The sequence below is a fragment of the Psammomys obesus genome, unplaced genomic scaffold (genome assembly GCF_907164565.1).
Source record: "Psammomys obesus unplaced genomic scaffold, mPsaObe1.curated_primary_1811, whole genome shotgun sequence".
Taxonomy (NCBI): Eukaryota; Metazoa; Chordata; class Mammalia; order Rodentia; family Muridae; genus Psammomys; species Psammomys obesus.
This window is the reverse complement of record NW_026591598.1, coordinates 9,131,795-9,153,462: the sequence shown is the minus strand read 5'-3', so window position 1 is coordinate 9,153,462 and position 21,668 is coordinate 9,131,795. Positions and strand designations below refer to the sequence as shown.

General features: G+C 44.9%; 1 protein-coding gene and 2 non-coding genes across 3 annotated transcripts in view; all 3 read right to left on the bottom strand.

Annotated features, from left to right (window-relative positions):
• Window positions 1-362: 362 nt before the first annotated feature.
• Pum1 (pumilio RNA binding family member 1) overlaps window positions 363-21,668 on the bottom strand; it is a 34,902-nt gene continuing 13,596 nt past the window's right edge. The window contains exons 7-14 of the mRNA XM_055610982.1: window positions 18,102-18,369; window positions 16,654-16,783; window positions 14,728-14,856; window positions 11,483-11,620; window positions 9,868-9,993; window positions 9,056-9,177; window positions 7,016-7,208; window positions 363-2,141 (exon numbers count right to left, since the gene is read on the bottom strand). Of these exons, the coding sequence (XP_055466957.1) occupies window positions 2,010-2,141; window positions 7,016-7,208; window positions 9,056-9,177; window positions 9,868-9,993; window positions 11,483-11,620; window positions 14,728-14,856; window positions 16,654-16,783; window positions 18,102-18,369 (1,238 nt within the window). The 3' untranslated portion in view covers window positions 363-2,009. The remainder of the gene's footprint in view (window positions 2,142-7,015; window positions 7,209-9,055; window positions 9,178-9,867; window positions 9,994-11,482; window positions 11,621-14,727; window positions 14,857-16,653; window positions 16,784-18,101; window positions 18,370-21,668) is intronic.
• Window positions 5,923-6,003, bottom strand: LOC129680026 (small nucleolar RNA SNORD103/SNORD85). The gene has a single exon (XR_008720622.1). It is a non-coding gene; the product is annotated as a small nucleolar RNA SNORD103/SNORD85 (small nucleolar RNA).
• On the bottom strand, window positions 14,130-14,210 carry LOC129680025 (small nucleolar RNA SNORD103/SNORD85). Its single transcript, XR_008720621.1, has one exon. It is a non-coding gene; the product is annotated as a small nucleolar RNA SNORD103/SNORD85 (small nucleolar RNA).

The following is a 21,668-nucleotide window of genomic DNA, read 5'->3' as shown; positions in this document are numbered from 1 at the left end:
CACACACACACACACACACACACACACACACACACACACACACACACTGGTTCACCAAGTTGGATTCTGATGCAGTCGTTACTTGGGCTTTCAGAGGTTCCCTTTCTGGGATGAGCAAATAGGGGTGTGTTTGTGTGTCTCTCCAGGAAAAGCCTGTCATGGAACATTGGGAAACCTGGCTTTTCACAAAGCAAACTGAACTCAACCTCGGGTAAAATTAAGTCTTGGAAGCCATCAGCTCGATACTCCAGCCACTTCACTATTCCAGGCTTCCGCTCCATCTCAGGGGCAGCAGAGACGTCCAAGCTGGAGCGGGGCTCAGCTGAGCAGGTGTGGACACCGAGAGCAATACAAACAGCAAGTTCAGATTCCAAAGTTCTGTATTTTTTCAAAATAAAGATCACACATTGTTTAGAGACAATCTACACAAGAGTTACAAAAAATAGTTGCCCAGGCATAAGCATACACAGGTTTGTTAATTATACACATATGGTTACAAGTGTGCTTGCAAAAAGTTCATTGGAAATATACACGAGGCTCTGGAAATGTACACCGTGTAGTGTTACAGTCTATATTCAAACGGGGATTGACAGTATGTTACATTCACTTACAAGTAGACAAAATGCAAAATACAGCTCATCTGTACAAAACGGAGGGTGAGTCACTTTACAAGGGGAGGCGCTGAGCGGGGGAGGGGCAGGCGAAACTTCTGCACATCCTTTTTTGACTGTCACAAAATAAGCAAAACATTACTTTTTTTTAGGATAAAAAAAAAGAACACTAGTGTGAACTGAATCGTCTGAATTAACATTTAGAAAGGCTCTCACTACCGTCTTGACTAGCTGACAAATAAACCAAGCTATTTTTTTTTTTTCATTTTAAACATTAACTAGGCTGTATAAAGAACATTTATTCCTTCAAAAGAAAAAAAAATTACTTCTGGTTGAAATTACAATTTACAATATACAACACTATCTTCTACGACCATAAAAGGTGGGATATACACTGAGTGCACGGGGCTGGCTGATTCTTTTCTTACCAAAAAACGTGTTCATGTTGATTCAAACTTCTCCACATTTACATTACAGGTATACAAATGTACAATTGTACAATCAAAAGTATGTCCGACTACTAGGGTACATTATAGATACAGATTAGACATCAAAACAGGAAAATACTACAAATCCGTATATATGCAAAGTCTACACAAGTATACACTATGTATCTATAGAAGCGAGGCCAGGAGCAGGGCTAGGTTTTCTCTCATGCTAGATAATCCGATTCTGCTGCCCAGCGCTCACAGAAAGCAGCCCATAGGCAGCACACAGCCCTGGCACTGGCCTCGGTGCTCCCGCTCCTCCTGGATCTGCAGCCACCACCTTCCTCAGCATGAGATCACCTCCAAAACAGAGCGTCATGAACTGTGTCACAGGCTGACGCTTTATCAACTCTGAAACATTCCATTTCATATATGTATATATGTATATATATATATTTTATAAACAGTGTTAAATGCCATTTTGGGGTCATTTAACTAAAATTCAAATTTCTCAGGTTTTTTGTTTGTTTTTTAATAAAATGAGGAGGTGGGGTAGAGCTATTTGCAAAACTTGCCATAAGGCAAATGAGTTAAAAACCTTTTTTTGTTTTTTTTTTAAACTTTTTTTTTGTTAAACCAACCACCCTGAAAGTATCCACATGTGGAATATAGATACAACATTGAACAAAGCATGTGGCCTCCCATGTACACTGATTACCTATGTACAAGTTCCTATACACCAGTAAACAGCAGGGCAATTAGTCAATTAAAAAAAATAATTAGTACATGTTATGTGTAATAAAATTAAATTTACAAAGGCCTTTCCACAAGTGGATCTGATTCCTTTTTGGAGGAGGGAGTGATCCCGGAGCAACCGGTGCCCACTTCTGACTCTACGCTGGGCATTTCTGGTTGCTGGTTGGATCTGCCAGGGTCAGTGAGGTCAGCGGGACTGGGATGGGTGCACTGCTCAGATGATGCCATTAGGGGGGCCACAAATGGGCCCCAAGTCCACGCCATTCTTCATGTAGTACTTCTCCAGCTTGGCCAGGATGTGCTTGCCATAGGTGTACTTCCGAAGAGTTGCGATGTGTGGCCGGATCTGGAGAGGACAGTGTGTGTTACACTTGCCAAACTGGCCTGAGGGGTCTCCAGCACCTTCCCAGAAACAGACTATACAGTGCACACATTTCACTGCTAGCAAGTCGTAAGGTAAAGACAGGAACTCTTGCCCTAAGTGCTGACACAGGGCAGGGAGCGCACCCAGTAGAGAACAGCATGTGTCAGACAGCTACACAGCACCTGCCCACAGACACACAGAAAGCCAGGCTGTCCTGGCAGTTGGCATTTCCTTTGGGGAACCATCTGCCTGAACTCACCACCTGAACCCTACCTCTCCAGGGCACAGGACTACTTCCACCTAACAGTGACCTACTATGCTGGCTAGATTTTATGTCAACTCTACACAAGTAATTTTTGAAGAGGGAACCTCAACTGAGAAAATGCTCCCACAATTGGCTTTGTGGGCAAGCCTGTGACGCATTTTCCTATTTGATGACTAATGTGGAAGGGCCCAGCCCACGTGAGTGGTGCCACCTGTGTGCTGGTGGCACCAGGTGCTGTAAGAAAGCAGGCTGAGCAAATTACTGGGAGCAAGCCAATAGGCAGCACTCCTCCGTCCTGCCCTGACATCCCTGGATGATGGAAAAACTTGTAAGATGAAATAAAATCCTTTCCTCCTCAAGCTGCTTTTGGTTATAATATTTTTACCACAGCAACAGAAACCCTAAGACAGAAATTGGCACCAGATCAGGGGAAATGCTGTGACAGATATGATGTTTTAGGGAGGATTGTGGTCGCACCTCAAGTTTGGGCTGGGAAAGCAACTGTGTGTTCAGCTCAGCGAACTGTGGGAGCTTAAAGAGACTGTTGCAAGCAGCATAGGCAATAAAGTCTGGTTTGTGAGGCTTCAGAGGGAAGCAAAGTCTCTACCAGGGCTCCGAGTGATATTCTAAATTAACCACTAAAGCGAAACCTTTGCTTTACTAGTACAGTTGATGCTGGTTAGCTGGGCTGTGATTTTAAAGAGACCAGCATCAGTGAAGCAAATCTCCTGAAAGTTATTTCCTCAGGGTCAGCAGCTGTAGCCCAGAAAGGGCTAAGGGGGTAACACCTCATGCTACAGCCAACCTTGGTAATGTGTAGGAGACTCTTCCAGGTGGAACTGGATTTGAAAGGGTCATGAGAGGGTAGGACAGTCCACCACCGAAGAAGGTGCAACCTCAATGGCAGTAGAAGGCCCAAGACTGAAGGAGTCATGAGAGAAGTTGAGGCATGGTACCAATATGGCAGGGTCAGAACCCCTGAAGAGTACCTGGAGAGGTTATTGGTGAAGTGGAGCCCAATACAGAGAGCCCAGCATTGAGGATGAGTGCCCAGGTCAGCAGCAGCTGTGCAGTGGGGAAGCCTAAGCGAAGGAGACAAGCTGTGTGTGGTGGTCCAAGCCCCCCGAGGGAACACAAAAGATCCTGGGTGAATGCCACAAGCCTGATGCTGAGCTTTACACTGCTGGACCTTGGTTTTGCTTTGAGTAACTGTACCCGACTTCTTCCTTCTTGAAATAAGAAAGAATTTAACTTATTTTGATTTTATAGGAGCCCACAGTTAAGACACTTTAGAATTTTGGACAAATTTTGGAGCGTGAGGAACTATGGATATTTTAAAGGCTTCAACTTTGAAAGAGACTTTGGATATTTTAAAGTATTTGTAAAGGCTGCAAGGCTTTTAAAGGTTGAAATATTTTATAGTATTAATAAGATCTTGGGGATGAAAGGTTAAAGTAATATGACTGTGTCAATCTGACAAGGGTCGACTATACTGGCTAGTTTTTAGTATAAACTTGATACAAGCTAGTGTTATTATAGAAGATGGAACCTTGACTGAGAAAATGCCCCACCGGATTGGCCTGTGGTGCATTTTGTTGATTCATGAATGATGAAAGAAAGGCCAGCCCACTCGGTGGTACCCACCCCTGGATAGATGCTCCTGGGCGCTATAGGCCTTCAGCCAAGCCAGCAAGCTGCGTCCCTCCACCACCTCTGTATCAGTCACTGCCTCTAGGCTCCTGCTTTGAGTCTTCCCCAAAGTTTTCCTTTAATAATTGAATAGACCGAGAATTTTTGAAGATGAACTAACCCTTTTCCTTCCCAAACTGTTTGTGGCCATTGTGTTTTATCACAGCAATGAAAACCGTAATTGAAATACCAATAAATAAATAGAAAAAGAAATAAAGAGGACACTGTGCCAGTGCAGATGAGGGAAATAAAAGAGTGTTTCTATCTCTCAGCCAAAGATAAACTAGGGATAATGAATAGTACAGGTATCTCAGCCCAGAAACTCACTCTTCCAACATTGATGACACAGCTCTGGAACCAGTCACCCCATCCCGCTTACCCTGCACCTTACTCCTCCTCCACCCTGAGCTCTGGTCACCCCTGTGAGCATCATCTTGGATCGCTGCCCTGGACCTGGCCCTGTGTGCCCAGGTGAGAAGAGACCCCACGTGGAGCTTAGAGGCATGCTCCAGTGCTGACTCCTTCCGCTCAGGTAGCCATCAGAAGGTGGGGGAGGGGCAGTTTAACTGTGTCCCACCCAAGCTCACACTGCACACACACCTCACAGGGCACCACTCCAGGAGTCAGGTGGTGGCCCACCTTGAAGCTCACAGGGTCAGCAGTTAGTCTGCTCAGCTGCAAGCGCAAAGCAAGGAAGGGGCAATGAGCTCTATAAGCTGCTGGAGCCCACACAGAACACAGGCCAGGAAACAGCACACCTCCATCCTGGCACCTACAGGGCAGTGGCTGCTAACAAGCTGTCCTGGGTTCTAGGTAGCACTCTACACACCTTCCCAAGCTTGCCTGTCCAAAGGCACTGCACACCGGGGCATGGTAAGGACCCAGTTCTCAACAAGGGGTTTGCTTTAGATAACCACCCCGAGACACACACACACACACACACACACACACACACACACACACACACACGCACGCACGCGCACAAAATTTGGCTTTTATACTCCTTAACCTCCACACTCCTCTTCTCTCTCTCCACAGCACACCATTTTAACCTGACTAGTAAGACGTGAAATGGGATCTCCCACTCTTCTCCCACATGGCCCTAGCTGTGGGCAAGCAGTTCCCAGCCCTTCCTACCTCTTGGTCCTACCTGCCACTAACCAATTCTTTTCAGTCAGAAAAATGCTACCAGCTTTGAGCTCAGCTGTTTTCACGGCTTCCCCTGCTCCAAGTTACAGTTGTGGCACATCAGTAGGACAATTACTTAAAGCACAGTCCTGGGCCTGAATGATGCTCCCTGGGTAGAAGTACTTGCCACCAAGCCTGACAACCTGAGTTCCATCCTCAGAGTCCACACGGTGGAAAGCAAGCAAGTAAGCTGTTCTTTGACTTTCCCATGCATGCCCAAGAATCTCCTTTCTGATAACCAAGTCTTCATGACTGGGCATGCTCTTTCTGGAAAGCTGTATTCAATGTCCGTCCTTCAAGGGCCCTCTTCCTACCCACACACTGTAAACAGCACTCTACCACACTCTCTTCTCAGCCCTTCCTATTCCCGCCTTTGCTGTGCCTATGTGCACACTCCCTCAGTGAGCATCAAGACAACTGTTTAGGGGAGCTGGCTACAGGCACAGGCTTAGTACTGTGCTGCCAACTACTACATATACCAGCCCTGTTTCACAACACCATCACACAACAACATGGTGTGACACTCAGCCCCAAGTGCCCTGGGCTCCACCAGCCTTCACCTGCCACCATCTGCACACTGGCTGCTGTGGAGTGGGTCTGAATCAGAGCTGAGGGCTCCTGTCTGGCTCAGAACGAGTCCATAACAGATTCTCATCATCAAACTTTGTCCTCAGTGAGGGCAAGTGGGTCATCACCGCCAGACAACAGCAACCCCTCCACTGAGAAGGCTGAGGGAGGCTCAGAGCACCAGGGCTGAGGAGCTGTGGGCCAGAGGCCTTGACACCACTGGGCACAAACAGCTGTGGTGTGCCTTCCCCACCTGTGGGCCTCTTGGGTGACTCCTCTCCCAACCCCTACTCACAGCAGCTAACTGTTCAAGCCTCTATTCCCTTTCTCCTGTCTAACTCTGCAAAGCCTTGCCTCTGCAGTGCATGGGGGGAGGACCTCTTTTCCACTGTTCCTGTCCAGCACACTGTGGGCCAACAGAGAGCAGGTCTTAGTCATGACACACCACAGGAAAGTGTGGTAGAATGGGTGAAAAAGAAGATTCAGGAAACAGGACTGGTAAGTTGATCTCAGAGACCATGGACGGAATTATTTTACAAAACTGTGCAGCATATGCCAGCAATCCTAGCACTTAGGAGGCTAAACCAGGAGGGGGCTGGTTTTAAGGCCAGCTGGGCCTACACAATGGAGCTCTGTCAACAAACCAACTTCCCAAAACACAACAAACAAACAAACAAAAAAGGCTGGGGTGTGGCTTTAGTGGCAGAATGCTTACCTAGCATGCAGCAGGCCTGCCTGGGTTTACCCTCCAGAACATGCAAAAACAGGAACTAAGCTTCTTAAGACCCGACATCGTGGTCCAGTGGGTAAAGTGTACTTGTCATCAAACCTATCCACTTTAGTGTGATCTAGACACACACCATGGCACACTCACGCTCAACAAAATGTTAAAAAACACTACATGCGTGTAGTGCACAGGCATGCATGTCGACCACCCACACATGCTCATAAAAACAGGAGAAAAATGAAAATAATGAAGTTGAAAAAAAGGGGGGAAGGGGAAGAAACAAGGCTCCCACACTGTGAGTCAAGGAGAGGAGTGGCAAACATGGAATGGCCATAGTGACTCTATACGGAGAGAACACAGACAAGCGCTACAAACACAAAGAGAGCCGATGTCTGCCATCTCTCTGGGCCATCTGCTTACCTTGTGCATGACAATCTTCCGCTGACCAGGCTCAGCCACATCAATCATCTTCTGGACCACATAGTTGGCATACTGATCCTTCATCATGGTGTATAAGGCACTGTGAGGTCCGTCATTCATGGTGCATACCTCATCAATGAGCACAGCACGCTCTGTACGTGAGGCATGAGTGACACACTTCTCCACAACATTGCTGCCATGAGACAAATTGGGAAGAACTACCTTAATCAGGACAGCCGCTGAGTGGAGACAGTACACAAGGGAACTTATTTCCCCAGCAGGGTCTGGCTTTGTAAGATTCCTCTTTTGACCTGAAAACACTGGGGTGTCTATAGAGTATCCAGGAGAGGCGCCCTGACCTGCTGACAGGTGACAGTAATGAGCATGAGAAGCAAGCACACTGACACACAAGGTTGGCAGCAGAGCTAGCTTTAACAGCTCAGCTATCTTACTATTTCACCACATACCAAGACTTACGATGCTGTCCTTGCACCTGTGAGCTCAGGCTTGGCAACAAGACTCTTTCTTGTCACACCTCCCATGAAACAGACACTGGGGCGTGGCAGCAGTTCCGGGCTTAGTGAGGGAACTTCAAATTGTGACAAATCACTTTTGGGTGCTCAGAGGCCAGAGGCCGTTATGAGCATGAAACACCTCATCTTGGAAAGGAGTGGTTCTAACTAAGGCATAGTTCTCTAACATTAAATGACTCACTGCCAGGATGGTGACTAGTTACCAAGCAGGGTGATTCCTCACATTGATTGCCTGCCTTTATTAGGGGATATGTACCCTCACCTTGGCTCCATGGGCACAAAGCTGTGCAGGTCAACAGTAGAGCATGCTATGTGGACTGCTGTCACACTGAACCCAAGACCCAGCAATCAGTACATGAGGTTGTGCAAAGGGTTCAAAGAGAAGAATAGCTCTGGGTCCCAGACCCTTAAGGAGAAAAGGCTTAAGAGGCAACGCCTACATAAGGTAGCCAGGTTCAGTAAGCACAACTGCAAAAGGTCTAAGCTCCACACGGGCACCACACACAATTCTAAAAAATATATTTTTTAAAGATCTCACTAATTAAAAGTGAATATTAGAAGCTGGGCGAGTTGGTACATGCCTGTAATCCCAGCACTAAGGGAGACAGGAGGCAGGCAGATCTCTGAGTGGTCTAGGCCAGCCTGGTCTACAAAGCAAGTCCAGGACAGCCAAAACTACACAAAGAAAGCCTGTCTCAAAAAACAAAACAGAACAAATCAATTTTAGGGGGCTGGAGAGATGGCTCAGATATTAAAGAGCACTGGCTGTTCTTCCAAAGGTCCTGAGTTCAATTCCCAGCATGGTGGCTCATAACCATGAGATCTGGTGCCCTCTTTCTGGCATACAGGTGTACATGCAGTCAGAATACTGTACAAATAATAAATAAATCTTTTAAAAACAATGAATATTAATGAACACTGGTAAACATGAGCCATACTATCTGTCTAGCAAGTCACACAAAAACACCAGACAAGAAAATACTGGAAAAACAAGCTGTACTATGAGCAGTGAAAAATGAATTTGCTCAAAAGACCACTTGACACTCCGAAGACTGGCCAGATCTGACAAACTGCCCCTTCTCAGGCAAAAGAAGATGAGTAGAAAACATCTCACAATGCCCACCTAATGTAGGAAACATACAGGGATCAAAGTACAGTACTTTAGAAACAGCCCCCAGATTTCAGTAGATGTTCCACAGGGGTAGAAAGAGCATTTAAGGAATGTCTTTGCAGCCATACTTGATATACCACTTGACTTTTAAAGTAGGCAATACATTAAAACAAAAAGAAAACATTATAAAGAATAGTTGATTCTCAGAATTGTAAGATGGAAAAAGAGAACCAATTCCCCAAGCTGTCCTCCGAGTTCCACATGCACACCGTGCTGCAGTGGACACAGGCCCACACACACATGCACACGCAAAAAACCAAATAACTAAATATAAGAATTTAGGAACAAGATGCTACAGCTGAACTGAGCCCCATCCTTGCTCCCCAAAGCACACACCTTGCAAACTTGTGCTGACTCAATACAAGCACATTGCCTCGGATCTCTGCTACAATTTTGCTTTTATCCTCAGGACGACCATGTTCCAGTACATGTTGGATTACATAATTTCCATACTGATCCTATTTGAGAAGCAACAAAACAAAGAAAATATAGGTAAGAAACAGTTCTGTGGATTCCACCTAATTAACATCTATCACTCTTGTGAAGCAGAGAAGTGGGGTAATGACCGAGCAGCAATGAAATTAAGCTGAATGTAAAGAAACCTAAAATGATTTTTTAAACAGACAGGTATTAACAATTTTTCTCTCATTACAAAAGAAGAACACACTGTCACTAGACAACAGACTTTTTTCTTTATATATTTATGAGCCTACTTTCTGGCTAGGCTCTTCACAAATTACTAACTGCAAGTAGGGCTATAATTATTTTAGAATGGGGGAGGGAGTGTTTGGGGAATAAAGAACTGTTTTTCCCTAATAGAAGCTGCAAAAAGGTTGTGCTTGCACCTTTCTATAGATTTGCATTCAACAGAACAGCCAGGGTTCATTATTTATCAGTAGCTGAAGCAGATACCAAAAGAAGAATAAACCAGCACACATGATGTGTGCCAGTGGAGTGGGGAGCTAGTGCAGGGTCCTCTCCTAACTCATGGGCCAGGGCTTCTCATCAGTGTCTATATTCACGGAACGCACATTCTCCAAAGACTTGAAGGACTTGATGACATGTTAATGCTCTCTCCTAATAAGATACACACTCCAGTTTCACAGAAGCCCATTGGGCCACAGCTTCTCTTCTGGTGACAGAAGTACCTGCACAAGCTGCTCCGTGTGCTGGTGTAGCTCCTCCAGGATAGGCAGGGTCTGGTCAGGAAGACAGTGCTCTAGGATCCTCTGGATCACTCTGCAGCCGTAAGGGTGCGTAGACAAAGCAAACACCTGGAGCAGACACACACAAGAGTAACTTGAGTGCTGTTACCTCATTACCTCTCATGTTAAAAAACCACTGAGGTTGTTTTAGGAATTCATTTAAGTGTATAAATTACATGAAATGAACTTTTTTTCCAAGAAAGCTAAAATGAAATGGAAATAAGTAAAGGTCCAGAAAAATCCACTTAGTCAATAATCAAAAATGTCACCAGGCAGTGGTAGCACACACCTTTAATCCCAGCACTCAGGAGGCAGAGAGTTGGGTCTCTTGAGTTCCAGGCCAGCCAGGGATACACAGAGAAACCCTGTTTCAAACACTGAAGAAAAGGGGGGAAAGTAGAGGGGGGGAACGGGTATGGTGGTGCATTCCTTTAGTCCCAGCACACTTGGCAGGCAGAGGCTGGTGCAGATCTGTAGATCAGGGCAGCCTGATCTACAAATTCAGTTACAGGATAGCTAGGGTTACACACACACACACACACACACACACACACACACACACACACACACCTGTCTGGAAACAGACACAAACCAACAAAATAGAATCAAAAGGATCAACCAATTGCCTTTCCAAAAGATAGGGCGAAAAACAGGAGGAGAAAACGGGCATGGTGGTCAGCACCTTTAATCTCAACACTCTGGATGCAGACAGACAAAAACTGCTTCAGGGCAGGCTGGGCTACAGTCAAGACCCTGCCTGAAAAAACAGCTTGGAGCTGGAGCTGGAGCTCACAGGTCGAGCACTCATCCAGCACAGTGATGCCTAACAAAAAGAAGCCCATACAAAAGTGGCAATTGAATCTAAAAGCTTCCATACAGACATACAGCTAGCTGTTCCACTCCCTCAAAAAAGCACAAACTTTCTTTGTCTTACATTTTTATTAATTTAATGGCTTTTTAAGGTATTTATCTATGTGTACGTGTGACCATCACAGCCAGAAAGAGGTATCTAATTCCCTGGAGTAGTTACAGATAGTTATAGTGGTCGTGTAGGTGCTGGGAATGCAACTCACGTCCCCTGCAAGAGTAACAAGTGCTCTTAACCACTGAGCCATCTCTCCAGCTCCAATACAACATCTCAGGGAACGAATGTTTCTCCTTCCCCTCCACTGGAGAGGCTAAGGCAGAAACTCCCAGTAAGCCCTGGGCATTATGTGACTATCCAGTACAATTCAAACAATCATGCTCACCACACACACTCTCAAAAAGCTGTAAGCAAGGACACTTGGTTACTTTGAAGATACATTCAATCATGATTGGTAAGATTATATCTTAATTTTTTATGTAACAAAAACTTTAAAATATCAGGATAATAAGTACTCATGGGGGGGAGGGGATGTCTTTCAAATATTAAATGCATCTTGGCAGTTCTGTTGTAAATGGCAGACCTCCAGAGAATAAAAGGAAGAGCCCTTGTTATATGGCCAGGTTGACAGCATGGCACAGGACTGAGCACAGAGTGAAGAGGAGGCTGACAACGTGAACCTGAGTCACTCACCTGCCCCTTGAATGCATCGATGATAAACTGCAAAGACTGAGGCTGTACACATTCAATGCACTTCTGAACCACATGGTTGCCATTCTGGTCTTTCACACACTTCAGGACATGGCCATCTAGCTCCCGCACCATCTCGTTCTATTGGAGACAAAGAAAGAAGGCACCACCAGAATCACAGCCAGCCAGCATCTGGACAGTCCCCACTCCCTACACCAAGCAGCAAGCACTAAACAGATCCATGACAAAGTCAATGGTAGCCAAGCAACAACACAGCAAGTGAGTGAAGGCAGGTGGGATTTAAAAAGATAAACTTGGAAATGACATGTTGAGGCTCTAAACAGTGGCACCAGGCAAGTGTAGTGGCGCACACCTCTAACTCCAGGTCTTAGGGGCTGAGACAGGATTGGAATTGGTACCCAGCAACTTCTTAGCTAGCCTATACTACCTAGGAAGACCTATTTTTAAAAGCATGCCAGGGTTTGGTGGTAAACATCGAGGAGGAAGCAAGATGATAAAGAGTTCAAGTCTGACCTGGGCTACCTGAAACTCAAAACAAAACAAAACAAAAACATAAACCCTACCATAGTCATCTTCAAACAGAAAAGGCCATCAAGTGCACAGAATTGACAAGATCATACAACTCATCACACTTGTATTCGGACAACCATGCAAGCTTGGATTATTAATTTACCCAGGTGAGAAAGAACTCCTAGAGCTGAGTGTGCTTTCGCTCCCTCCTAACAGATGACACATGCAGCACAGGAACAAATAACAAAGCTTGTTCAAAAAGACCTAGACTGTCAGGCCTCACACCCAAGCAATGGGGCACCACAATGCAGCCTGTGTTTGCCAGGAAAGCACCTGTCAATTATACAATCTCAGCCACAGAAAAACTGATAGGTGAAGTCACACACATAAAACTATAGAAGTCATGTTTTAGCCATGTAATTCTAGTACTGGAGAGGCTAAGGCAGGAGGGCTGCCTCAAATTCAAGGCCAGCTATGGACATGCACAAGTTCCAGGTCTGCTGGGCCTACAGAGTAAAAGCCATCTCAAAACATCAAAACACACTAAATCTATAGACAGCCAATGGTGGTGATAGAATATTCCTAGAGAGACTAAAAATGACTGCTGGAGAACCCAAGAGGTTCAAGGTTAACCTACACATGCCAAGAACATGTCTCAGAGGGCTCCTTCCTTTGGTAGAGTCAAGAGAAACAGGGACAGACAAAAAACAACAGAATATAAATTTCAGAGCTTTGACTCCCAGTATTGATGATTTGAGTGACAATGATTTTCTACCAAGGTATATTGATTAAAGTCAGTAGGAATGGTTTTTCCAGTTCCTTAGTGATGTCCATGCAGTTAGGAGAGAGAGAAAGAGAGAAAGAGGGTGTGTACTGGAACCAACTGAGATGTTGACTGGAGCCTTTTCCTGACACACCTTGCCTCAGGTCACCTAAAAGTGAAATGCCAAACCTGGCTGGCCAGACGTCTGTGCCCCTATTTCCCTGGTTCTTCTATCTGTATTACTCTAAATTTCTGATAGAATGTCACCACTCATGAATAGTGAGTGGATTCCTGAGGTACTGACAGCAGAGCAACTAAAATATCATCTAATAGAAGACACTCATAATCACAATGGCTTAGTCCAAAGGAGCATTTACTAACACAAGACAAGAGCCATTTCTTTTGCCTGGAACACATACTCATAGAAATGATAAACTTCATCTTCTAAAATAAAAAATGCAAATCTACAATAAGTATATAATCCACAGCAGAAGAGTAGTACAAACTCAGAACAAGAAACCAAAGAAAACAGGGCCAGAAAAAGGAGATGAAAGAACTCTGCTTGGTGGCACAAGCTCATGACTGCAGCTTTTCAGGGGGCCAACCTAGGCAGGAGGCTTTCAAGGCCAGTGGCAGGGCAGTCACCCAACCTATATAAAACCCTGGTTTTAATCCCCAGTATTGCCACAGAAATGAGAAGACTTGGAGAAGAGGGCAGAGAGAGCAATAGCACCTGGAAAAGACAAAAAAAAATGTAAAAAGCTAGCAAAACAATTTCCCAGTGAAGGGGGAAAAGCACGCATAAGGGTCAAAACAGCTGCTTTTTTTTTTTTTTTTTTTTTTTTTAGTAACTGGCTATCATGATTGAAGAGAAAAGAAGCTTCCAAGTAGGGAAGAAAAAAAAAAAAAAACAGAATTAAGTATGATTCACTGAGCCACAAAACCTGATGTCATTAAAATTCATAATGCTTGAGTGAATGATACATAACAATAAAAACTAGCCTCAGGTCTGCCTGTAATTTCAAACAGCACCTCTCTTGGAGAGTGGAGGACAGGGTCTTGCTATCTAGCTTTCTATAGCTGGCTTCAAATATGGGGTGATTCTCCTGCATCTACCTCGCAACATGCTGGGATTCTACTCTGTCCCTCCACACTCAGCTAGACAGCTCTTTCTTACCTGGGCTACATTGTCCAGCCAGAGAGAGCTGTCTCCAGCTTCACCCATCTCCACAGCATCTTCAGGTGCCTAGCTATGAGACTCAGCCCCAAGTGCCCTAGGCTCCACCAGCCTTCACCTGCCACCATCTGCACACTGGCTGCTGTGGAGTGGGTCTGAATCAGAGCTGAGGGCTCCTGTCTGGCTCAGAACGAGTCCATAACAGATTCTCATCATCAAACTTTGTCCTCAGTGAGGGCAAGTGGGTCATCACCGCCAGACAACAGCAACCCCTCCACTGAGAAGGCTGAGGGAGGCTCAGAGCACCAGGGCTGAGGAGCTGTGGGCCAGAGGCCTTGACACCACTGGGCACAAACAGCTGTGGTGTGCCTTCCCCACCTGTGGGCCTCTTGGGTGACTCCTCTCCCAACCCCTACTCACAGCAGCTAACTGTTCAAGCCTCCATTCCCTTTCTCCTGTCTAACTCTGCAAAGCCTTGCCTCTGCAGTGCATGGGGGAGGACCTCCCCCACAGGCAACACTCTTTTCCACTGTTCCTGTCCAGCACATTGTAAAACTATAGCTACTAGGCCTACACCAGAGATGTTAATGAGATGAGGCTAGAAACTATCTGACCCACTAGAATCTTGTAGACTGACCGGACAATTACTGCTTGCACTGCAGATGGGAAGCACAACCATATGACAGCCAAGAGCCTCCACACTGACAGTCTTCACAGGCCACTGCACGTACCACAGAGAAACACCAAGAGAAAAGTGAAAGGGAAACTTACAATTACCTGCTGGTCTGAGGGAATAAATTCCAAAGCTTTCTGGATAACTCGGCAGCCATACATCTGCAGTGCCAATGACAGGACATGGCCTCGAATCCGCTCAGCCAAAGCCAGCTTCTGTTCATGGCTGCCAAACTAGACACAACATGTAAGAGATGCCATTACTTAAGTAAAGGAGAAAAACCAGCGAGAACAAAGTCTTCCTTTACCTGTACTGTGTCTAGCCTCCATCTCTTGCTGTCAATTTGGCCTATTCAACCACACCTTTTAAAGAGCCACAATTCCCTCAAGCCAACAGTTCTCAGCCTCTGACCTTTCTTCATTGCCACCTTGCAAAAAAAAGTTTCAATGCCCTAACTGATTAAGACATTAGCATTCATTTCTAAATGAAGGGAAACAGACACATAACTGCTGATTCAAAGGCAGGAGCAGGGACAGGACTGTCTTCAGGCTCAGTAAGCTTAGGAGTGATGTGATAACTCACAGATAGGCAGCCCACGTACATGTGCAAGGTGTACGCCAGCAAGCCTTCTCACCCAGCGGATTCTGCAACTGTGGGCCAAGTATATGTAACACTCTTATGAATTACTGTTTTTCAAGGACTGCTGATATTAACAGAACACCTGTGAAAGAAGCCAAGGAACCTGAGAGATGACATCACAGAATGTTAAAATTCTCCTGAGGGTCATTTTTCATCCTTGGCTTTCTGGATTCATCTGAATACAACCATCATGGGACTGTCCAAGGCTACATGTTTCACCCATAGGCCTAAGGAAATTCTTTGGTTTGATCTAAATCACAGGGCTACATGTCACATTTGTTCTGGCACTCCAGCTGACTAATGGCAGTGAAGTGACAGTCTAGAATTAGAAGCACAGCCGTTGGTGTCTTAGTCTAGCTGGAGAACTGAGCCATTAGGTGTCTGTGAGGAAGAGGGCAGGCAAGGTCTGAGAGACCCACTCTTAAATCTTCACACAAACAGGAGGCCATAAGACAATTATAGATGTGTTAGCAGTTAAGCTCAGAGTCCAGCAACTGCTCCCACACTTGATTCTTTCAGTGTTTTTGTGTCACCCAACAGTTTGGAGCTGCTGACAATGATAAGCAATGACAACATTATTATTAATATAAATATTAAATATCCAAATTTTTGAAATTTTAACTTATTAGAGGGAGCAGACATTATTATCATTAATGTACGGAAGAGACTCAAGAGTCCATGACTCAAGTTAATGGGCAAAAGAAGGCCAAAGGACACCCCATACACATAATCTCACGCCACAATGGAAATGCTGAGGCTGGTGAACAAAACCAACTCCTTAGGCATTGTTCATTCTTTTTGATTTTCACAATGTGTTATTGTAATTCTGCTAAAATGATCCATGTGACAATGTGAACCACTGTGATGGAGGCTGTGGAGGTGGGGCTCATCAATTAGGGCAAGTATCATTCTACCAAAGGACCTGTGTTTGATCCCCTAACACCTGTCAAGCAGCTCACAACCACCTGACTCCAGCTTCAAGGGATCTGGTGTCTCAGACCTCCTCAGGTACCCCTTCCCCTATATATCTATATACCTTATTTTTTTAAACAATCTCTTTTTAAAGGTGGTGCATGCCTTTAATCCCAGCACTTGTAAGACAGAAGCAGAGGCAGGTGGATCGAGAGTTCAAGCCCAGTCTGGTCTACATTCTGTGCTGGGTCTCACGTACGGACAGTTGTCAAATCATACGCCTAGAGCCTATCTGTGTGGTCATTTAACACATTGAGCATAATGATTACTGGTAAGGAACTGGAGAAAAACTAAGAAGCTCTTCACGAAGATCCTACCACTTTAAAGGCTGGGATGAGCTGTTGTGCCTCAAAAAGCCAATGAAAATCAAATAGTCTAGAGATTCTCAAAGTTAAAGGGCAGAAAGAACAAAGACATACTTCAAAGAACTTCTGAATGACGTAATTTCCAAACACATCCACCATAAGTTGGTACGCAGCCTGGAGGATTTCATTGAAGACGAGCTGGCGCTCAGCTGCTGTGGCACGCTCTAGTTTCAGCTGAATGAATCTGAAGAACAGAGTGAAGGGCAATCAAACCACACACAGAGAAGACTTGCAAAGGTGTGAGGGGCATCACTTGAAAGATCAGTCCTGCAACATGCAGCCCATGTGTCCAGTAAATACAGTGGGTTTTGTTGCTGGTTTGTTTTTTTAAGATGGGGTCTCACTATGCAGCCTTGGCTGGCCTCAAAATTGTTATATAGACCAGGCTGGCCTCAAACTCAAGAGAGACCCTCCTGCCTCCGTCTCCCCAAGTGCTAGGATTACAGAAGTGAGCATGCTGGGCTGTTTAAATCAACCTCAAGCTCTCCAAGGGAAGATTTCTGAATGAGGGAATTCCCCTACCACAGTTCAACTTTCAAGTGTAATTCTGTTTTGCTGTACTGCACTACAGGGTGGCATATGCACAAAAGCACCAGCTCTGCTTGACTTTGATCCTTAGAAACTAGTCCCTCCCTCATCAGAAACTTAAGGCTTATGGTCTTCACTCCATTCTATAACCCCTATCCATAGAAATATAGAAATATTAGTATACACAGTCATTAGCTTCAGAAATACTGCTACCCATTTGACCCACTCAGGAAAACCTTGCTGTCTCTGCACCCAGCCTCCACTCCTCGGGGGAGGTCCCTAGCAGAAGCTACAGAGCAAGGAGACAATAGGAGTTTCCCTGAACATGGAGAGGAAGAAACCACAACAGAGACGAGAGGGAAGATGAGCGGCATCTCACCTCACTGGGTCCCTAGGCCCAGGGCGGCCCTCTGAGCAGCTCTTAGAGCAGCAGGGATGAGAGCAAGCACTAGGCCTGTTGTGTTCCTGTGAACTGGGGATCCACACTGCCATTTGACAGTGTCTCCTTCACAGCAGGCCTTTCAGTGCTGACCACTGCAGTGTATGCACAAGGCTTCCGGGGAAGGCTGCTTCCACATACAAAGAGATAAGTGCACTAGTGTAGAACAAGATGGACTGAACTTGTAGCAATCCTCCTGCCTCTGTCTCTTGGGTACTGGGATTACGGGTATATACCACCATGCCCAGTGGCAAACAACAGCATTTTAAGAGATTCTTCTGAACTAGAAACACAGACTAATTGCTCACAAGACAAAAGTTTGCTCATAGTTCATGGTCCAGACTACTAAAAGCTCTTTCAAACATTTGGTCAGGTAATGGTCCTGGGCCCAAAATCCCTCTGAGAGGCACAGCAGACGGATACTGTGAATTACCAAAAGGCATCATGCCTCTACGGTGTGATAACTAGCTATCTGAGGCATGGAATCTGGGACACAGATTGCAGTTATGCTGGGGGGCCAAAGATAGGTCCTTACCTAGACCCATGCTGGTCTTGGGAAAATTCCATTATATGCCCAGCAATCTCCCGCAGTTGTAAATTAGGGTACCGGTTATTTCGAAAATCTTCCAAAAGTCTGCTCCTGCCAGAGGGCATAACATCAGACATTCCATATCTCAAACGAGAGGAGGAAAAAAGGGTGCTGCTGGGGCTGAAAAGGCTGGAGGCACTGCTTGCACTGCGGTACTTGGCTTCGGCACCGGGAGCAGCAGAGATGTATCTTCCACTGCCGTTTGTGAGTCCTCCTGTTGATCACAGAACAGAAACACTTGAGTCCATGCTGAGGGAACCTCACTGAAGAGGAAAAAGCTCCCACCTCCTGCTCCACCTCCACAAGCCTGCATCATCTCACTTCTCCCATGGCATTGTGTTATGATCAGGCAATTTCTACTACTACTGTGACTTTCATTCGGCCCTCTCAACAATCTGGAAGAAAATATGTGCACAAGGACTAAGAAAGAAATATTTATTTTAGGTTTTGTTTGCCTGTTTTTTGTTTTAATCATTGATTGATGCTAGCAAAATTGGTGCTATAGGGCTGAAGTTATAACTCAAAGATAGAGTACTTGCTAGCATGCATGAGGCCCTGGGTTCAATCCCCAGGAATACCTAAAAAGGAGAACATGAAACCAACGAGTGCAAAGAATGGGGCAATACACTATTTGTCCTCAATTAAGAAAAGGAGTCACAGCACCGACAGTAACGCTCAGAAAACAAAAGCATGCTGAGGCTTCTGGACTTATCCACTTCAAGCACTAGTGGGCCTCACTCCATTCCTAAATAACCTTCACTCCCAACTGAAGCCCACCTTTTGAGATCAATACAAACAGGGATGGGGACACAAGTCAGTGGTAAAGCACTTGCTTTACACAAGAGTGCCCAATGCTGTAAGAAGAGGGAATTCATGTGCAAGAAACGCCTGAAAAGCTTTCCTTGAAGAATTAACTCCAAGGCTAAGCAGAATTTAGAAATCTCACATCTAAGGCAGATGGTGGGTTTTCAAGGTCTGCATTCATAGGCAACTCTTAACTTCAAAGCATGAAAGAGTAGTAACACCCTTCACATGCCACTTGTACTACTACTCTGATTGGTGACTAGTATCTAAATGTGAGGTCCTCAACAGGTTAGATGTAACTATGACCGAAAGACTTAACAAAAGGAAAGCAGGGCTGGGGTGTGGTTCAGTGGTAGCCTATGCCTAGCTAGCATAGGTATGGCACTGGGCTTCACCTGGCAACATGTGTGTGTGCACGTGCACAAACACCTTTCACATACAGTAAAAATACACCCACACAGTAAAAATAAACTTAGCAAAGTAATACGCACATTTTATTTTTCCAATAATTCTTACAATGGCTCACATGATACGTGATTTTTGTTGGAGGTTTTGGTTTGTTTTTGTTTGGCTTATGTTTTCAACGACAGGGTTGTTCTGTGTAGCCCTGGCTGCTCTCTAGACTCAGAGAGCCACTTGCCTGTGCCTTCCAAGTGCTAGGATTAAAAGCATGCGACACCACACCTGGCTTGGTTCATATGTTTTAACTTTTATTGCACAACACAAGAATATAATTTTTTTCTGGCATTCGGAAGTCTGTCTGTCATGGGGCTTTGTGCGTGCTTCTCAAAAGCCCTTCTACTGAAGTGCACTCCAGAACTTGTTTTCCTGCAATCACTGTAAACCAACCAACCCAAAACAGCTAAGTTTTGAGAAACATCAAATCAACTACAAACACTTTGGTGAACACAAACTCCAAATCCATGAGCAATGTCACCAACAAGAACTACTTACTGCCATCTCCATATGCTCTAAACAGATCTTGGTATGGTATTTAACGGCAACTACAGAAAGAGACCTAGCTTGGATTTCTTCACAAATTCCAGAACCCAACTTCAAAAGTGTAGGTCTCACTCAAAGTGACCCAACAACAAAAATAACTCAACATTATACTGTGGAAAACTGTTACTGAGCATTTATCTATGCTTAATTCTTCCACAGGTGCTTGCTGTGGTTCTCACTAGTACATTTACCTAATACGAAACTAAAGCTAAGAGAAAAAAAGATACAATAAATACACATAGCTCTAATTGCTAGAATGGAAAGCTAGGCCCCTGAGACCCAGCTCTCAAAGTTGCGTGTCCCTTGTTTTCAGGTTCAGTTACATCAACTTTGCTCATTTTTCAGGATGCTGCCATTCTCATCACATTCCACGGTACTTCTGAACACAAATGGATTTATTCAAAAAGAACACAGCAGCTTAATGACTGCTCTTTACTCTAGTCAGAAGCCTTATTCTTAGGACAAAGAAACGGTCACAAGGTCGGTAGGGCAGCAGGTACTGCAGATGTGGTAGTGAAAAGTGTGCCTAAAGAGGACCAGCACAAACGTACAATGACAAAGGCTGCAGATATGCTGAAAGGAAGCCAGGTCCTTGGCAACAAAGTCGAACAATGAAACAAACCTACACTCCACACTGCCCTACCTCTCAATTTCCAGTTACATGCACTAGTAAATGCAGTACTGTTCAAGCTAAAATTAGCAAGACTTTGTTACTGTGGCCAAACATGTACTAATACGTAGCTCAAACGGCTTGAGGGGGATAGTGAACATGCCCCTAAGCTGTACATTATACATTTATGCTCGAGTTTTTACATACTGGCTCTCTTATTGCTGAGAAAAGAAGTATGTACAAACCTCTAGAAGAGAAAAACCTTCTCAGGTAATTAATCTGAAAATTCACAGATACATTCTGCATGAACCAAGTAATATTCATCTATACCAATACCTCAATTGTTGCTTAAAACTGAAGTTCTCTGGTGCTTTCCTGAAAAGACATCTAATAAACAGATGTTCAGTATTTACTGACCAACTCACTGTTGGATTACGAATTGGGGAGGGGAGGGCAACAAGAAACAAACAGGTAAGTGTTCCACTTCCTAGCAGTTGTCTACCTACCTGCAGGCACCTGAGCACTCTTAAGTGGTGCTTGATTCTAAAAGCCATTTTTGAAAGGGACAACAGGCTTTTAAAAGCTCACTCAACTTTCCCGTTTTCTACAGTATTTTGACAGTGTCTTGAAGTAACATTCTACAGAAATTACGGGCTTTAGATGTGCTACTTAATATGTGCTTTACCTGTTTAAAGGTTCTCTGTCTGTCATCTGATGCCCCTCCCCAACTCCTATACATATACTATACCATCCCAACTGTGTTGAGGACCGAAGCCTGGGCATTCATATTAGGCAAGAATGCATTAGCTACACTCTCACCTCCATCATTTAACAGAGGAAGCAGTGTCCATCTATACCTTAACATCTCATAGTAGTACTAAATTGAAGAAAACTTAGTACATTAAGATGTGTCCAGTCAGTGAGACTCACAGATGACAGAGGCTTTTTTTGTCCAACCTGGATAAGTTTAGGCAGAAAAGATTCTTTCTCCAAGTGTGACGGGGGGGGGGGGGGGGGGGGAGGCGGAGGCCGCGGAACACAAAAGAAGAAAAAAAAAGGGGAGACGGCGACCCACGAGAAAAAAAAGAAGAAAGAGA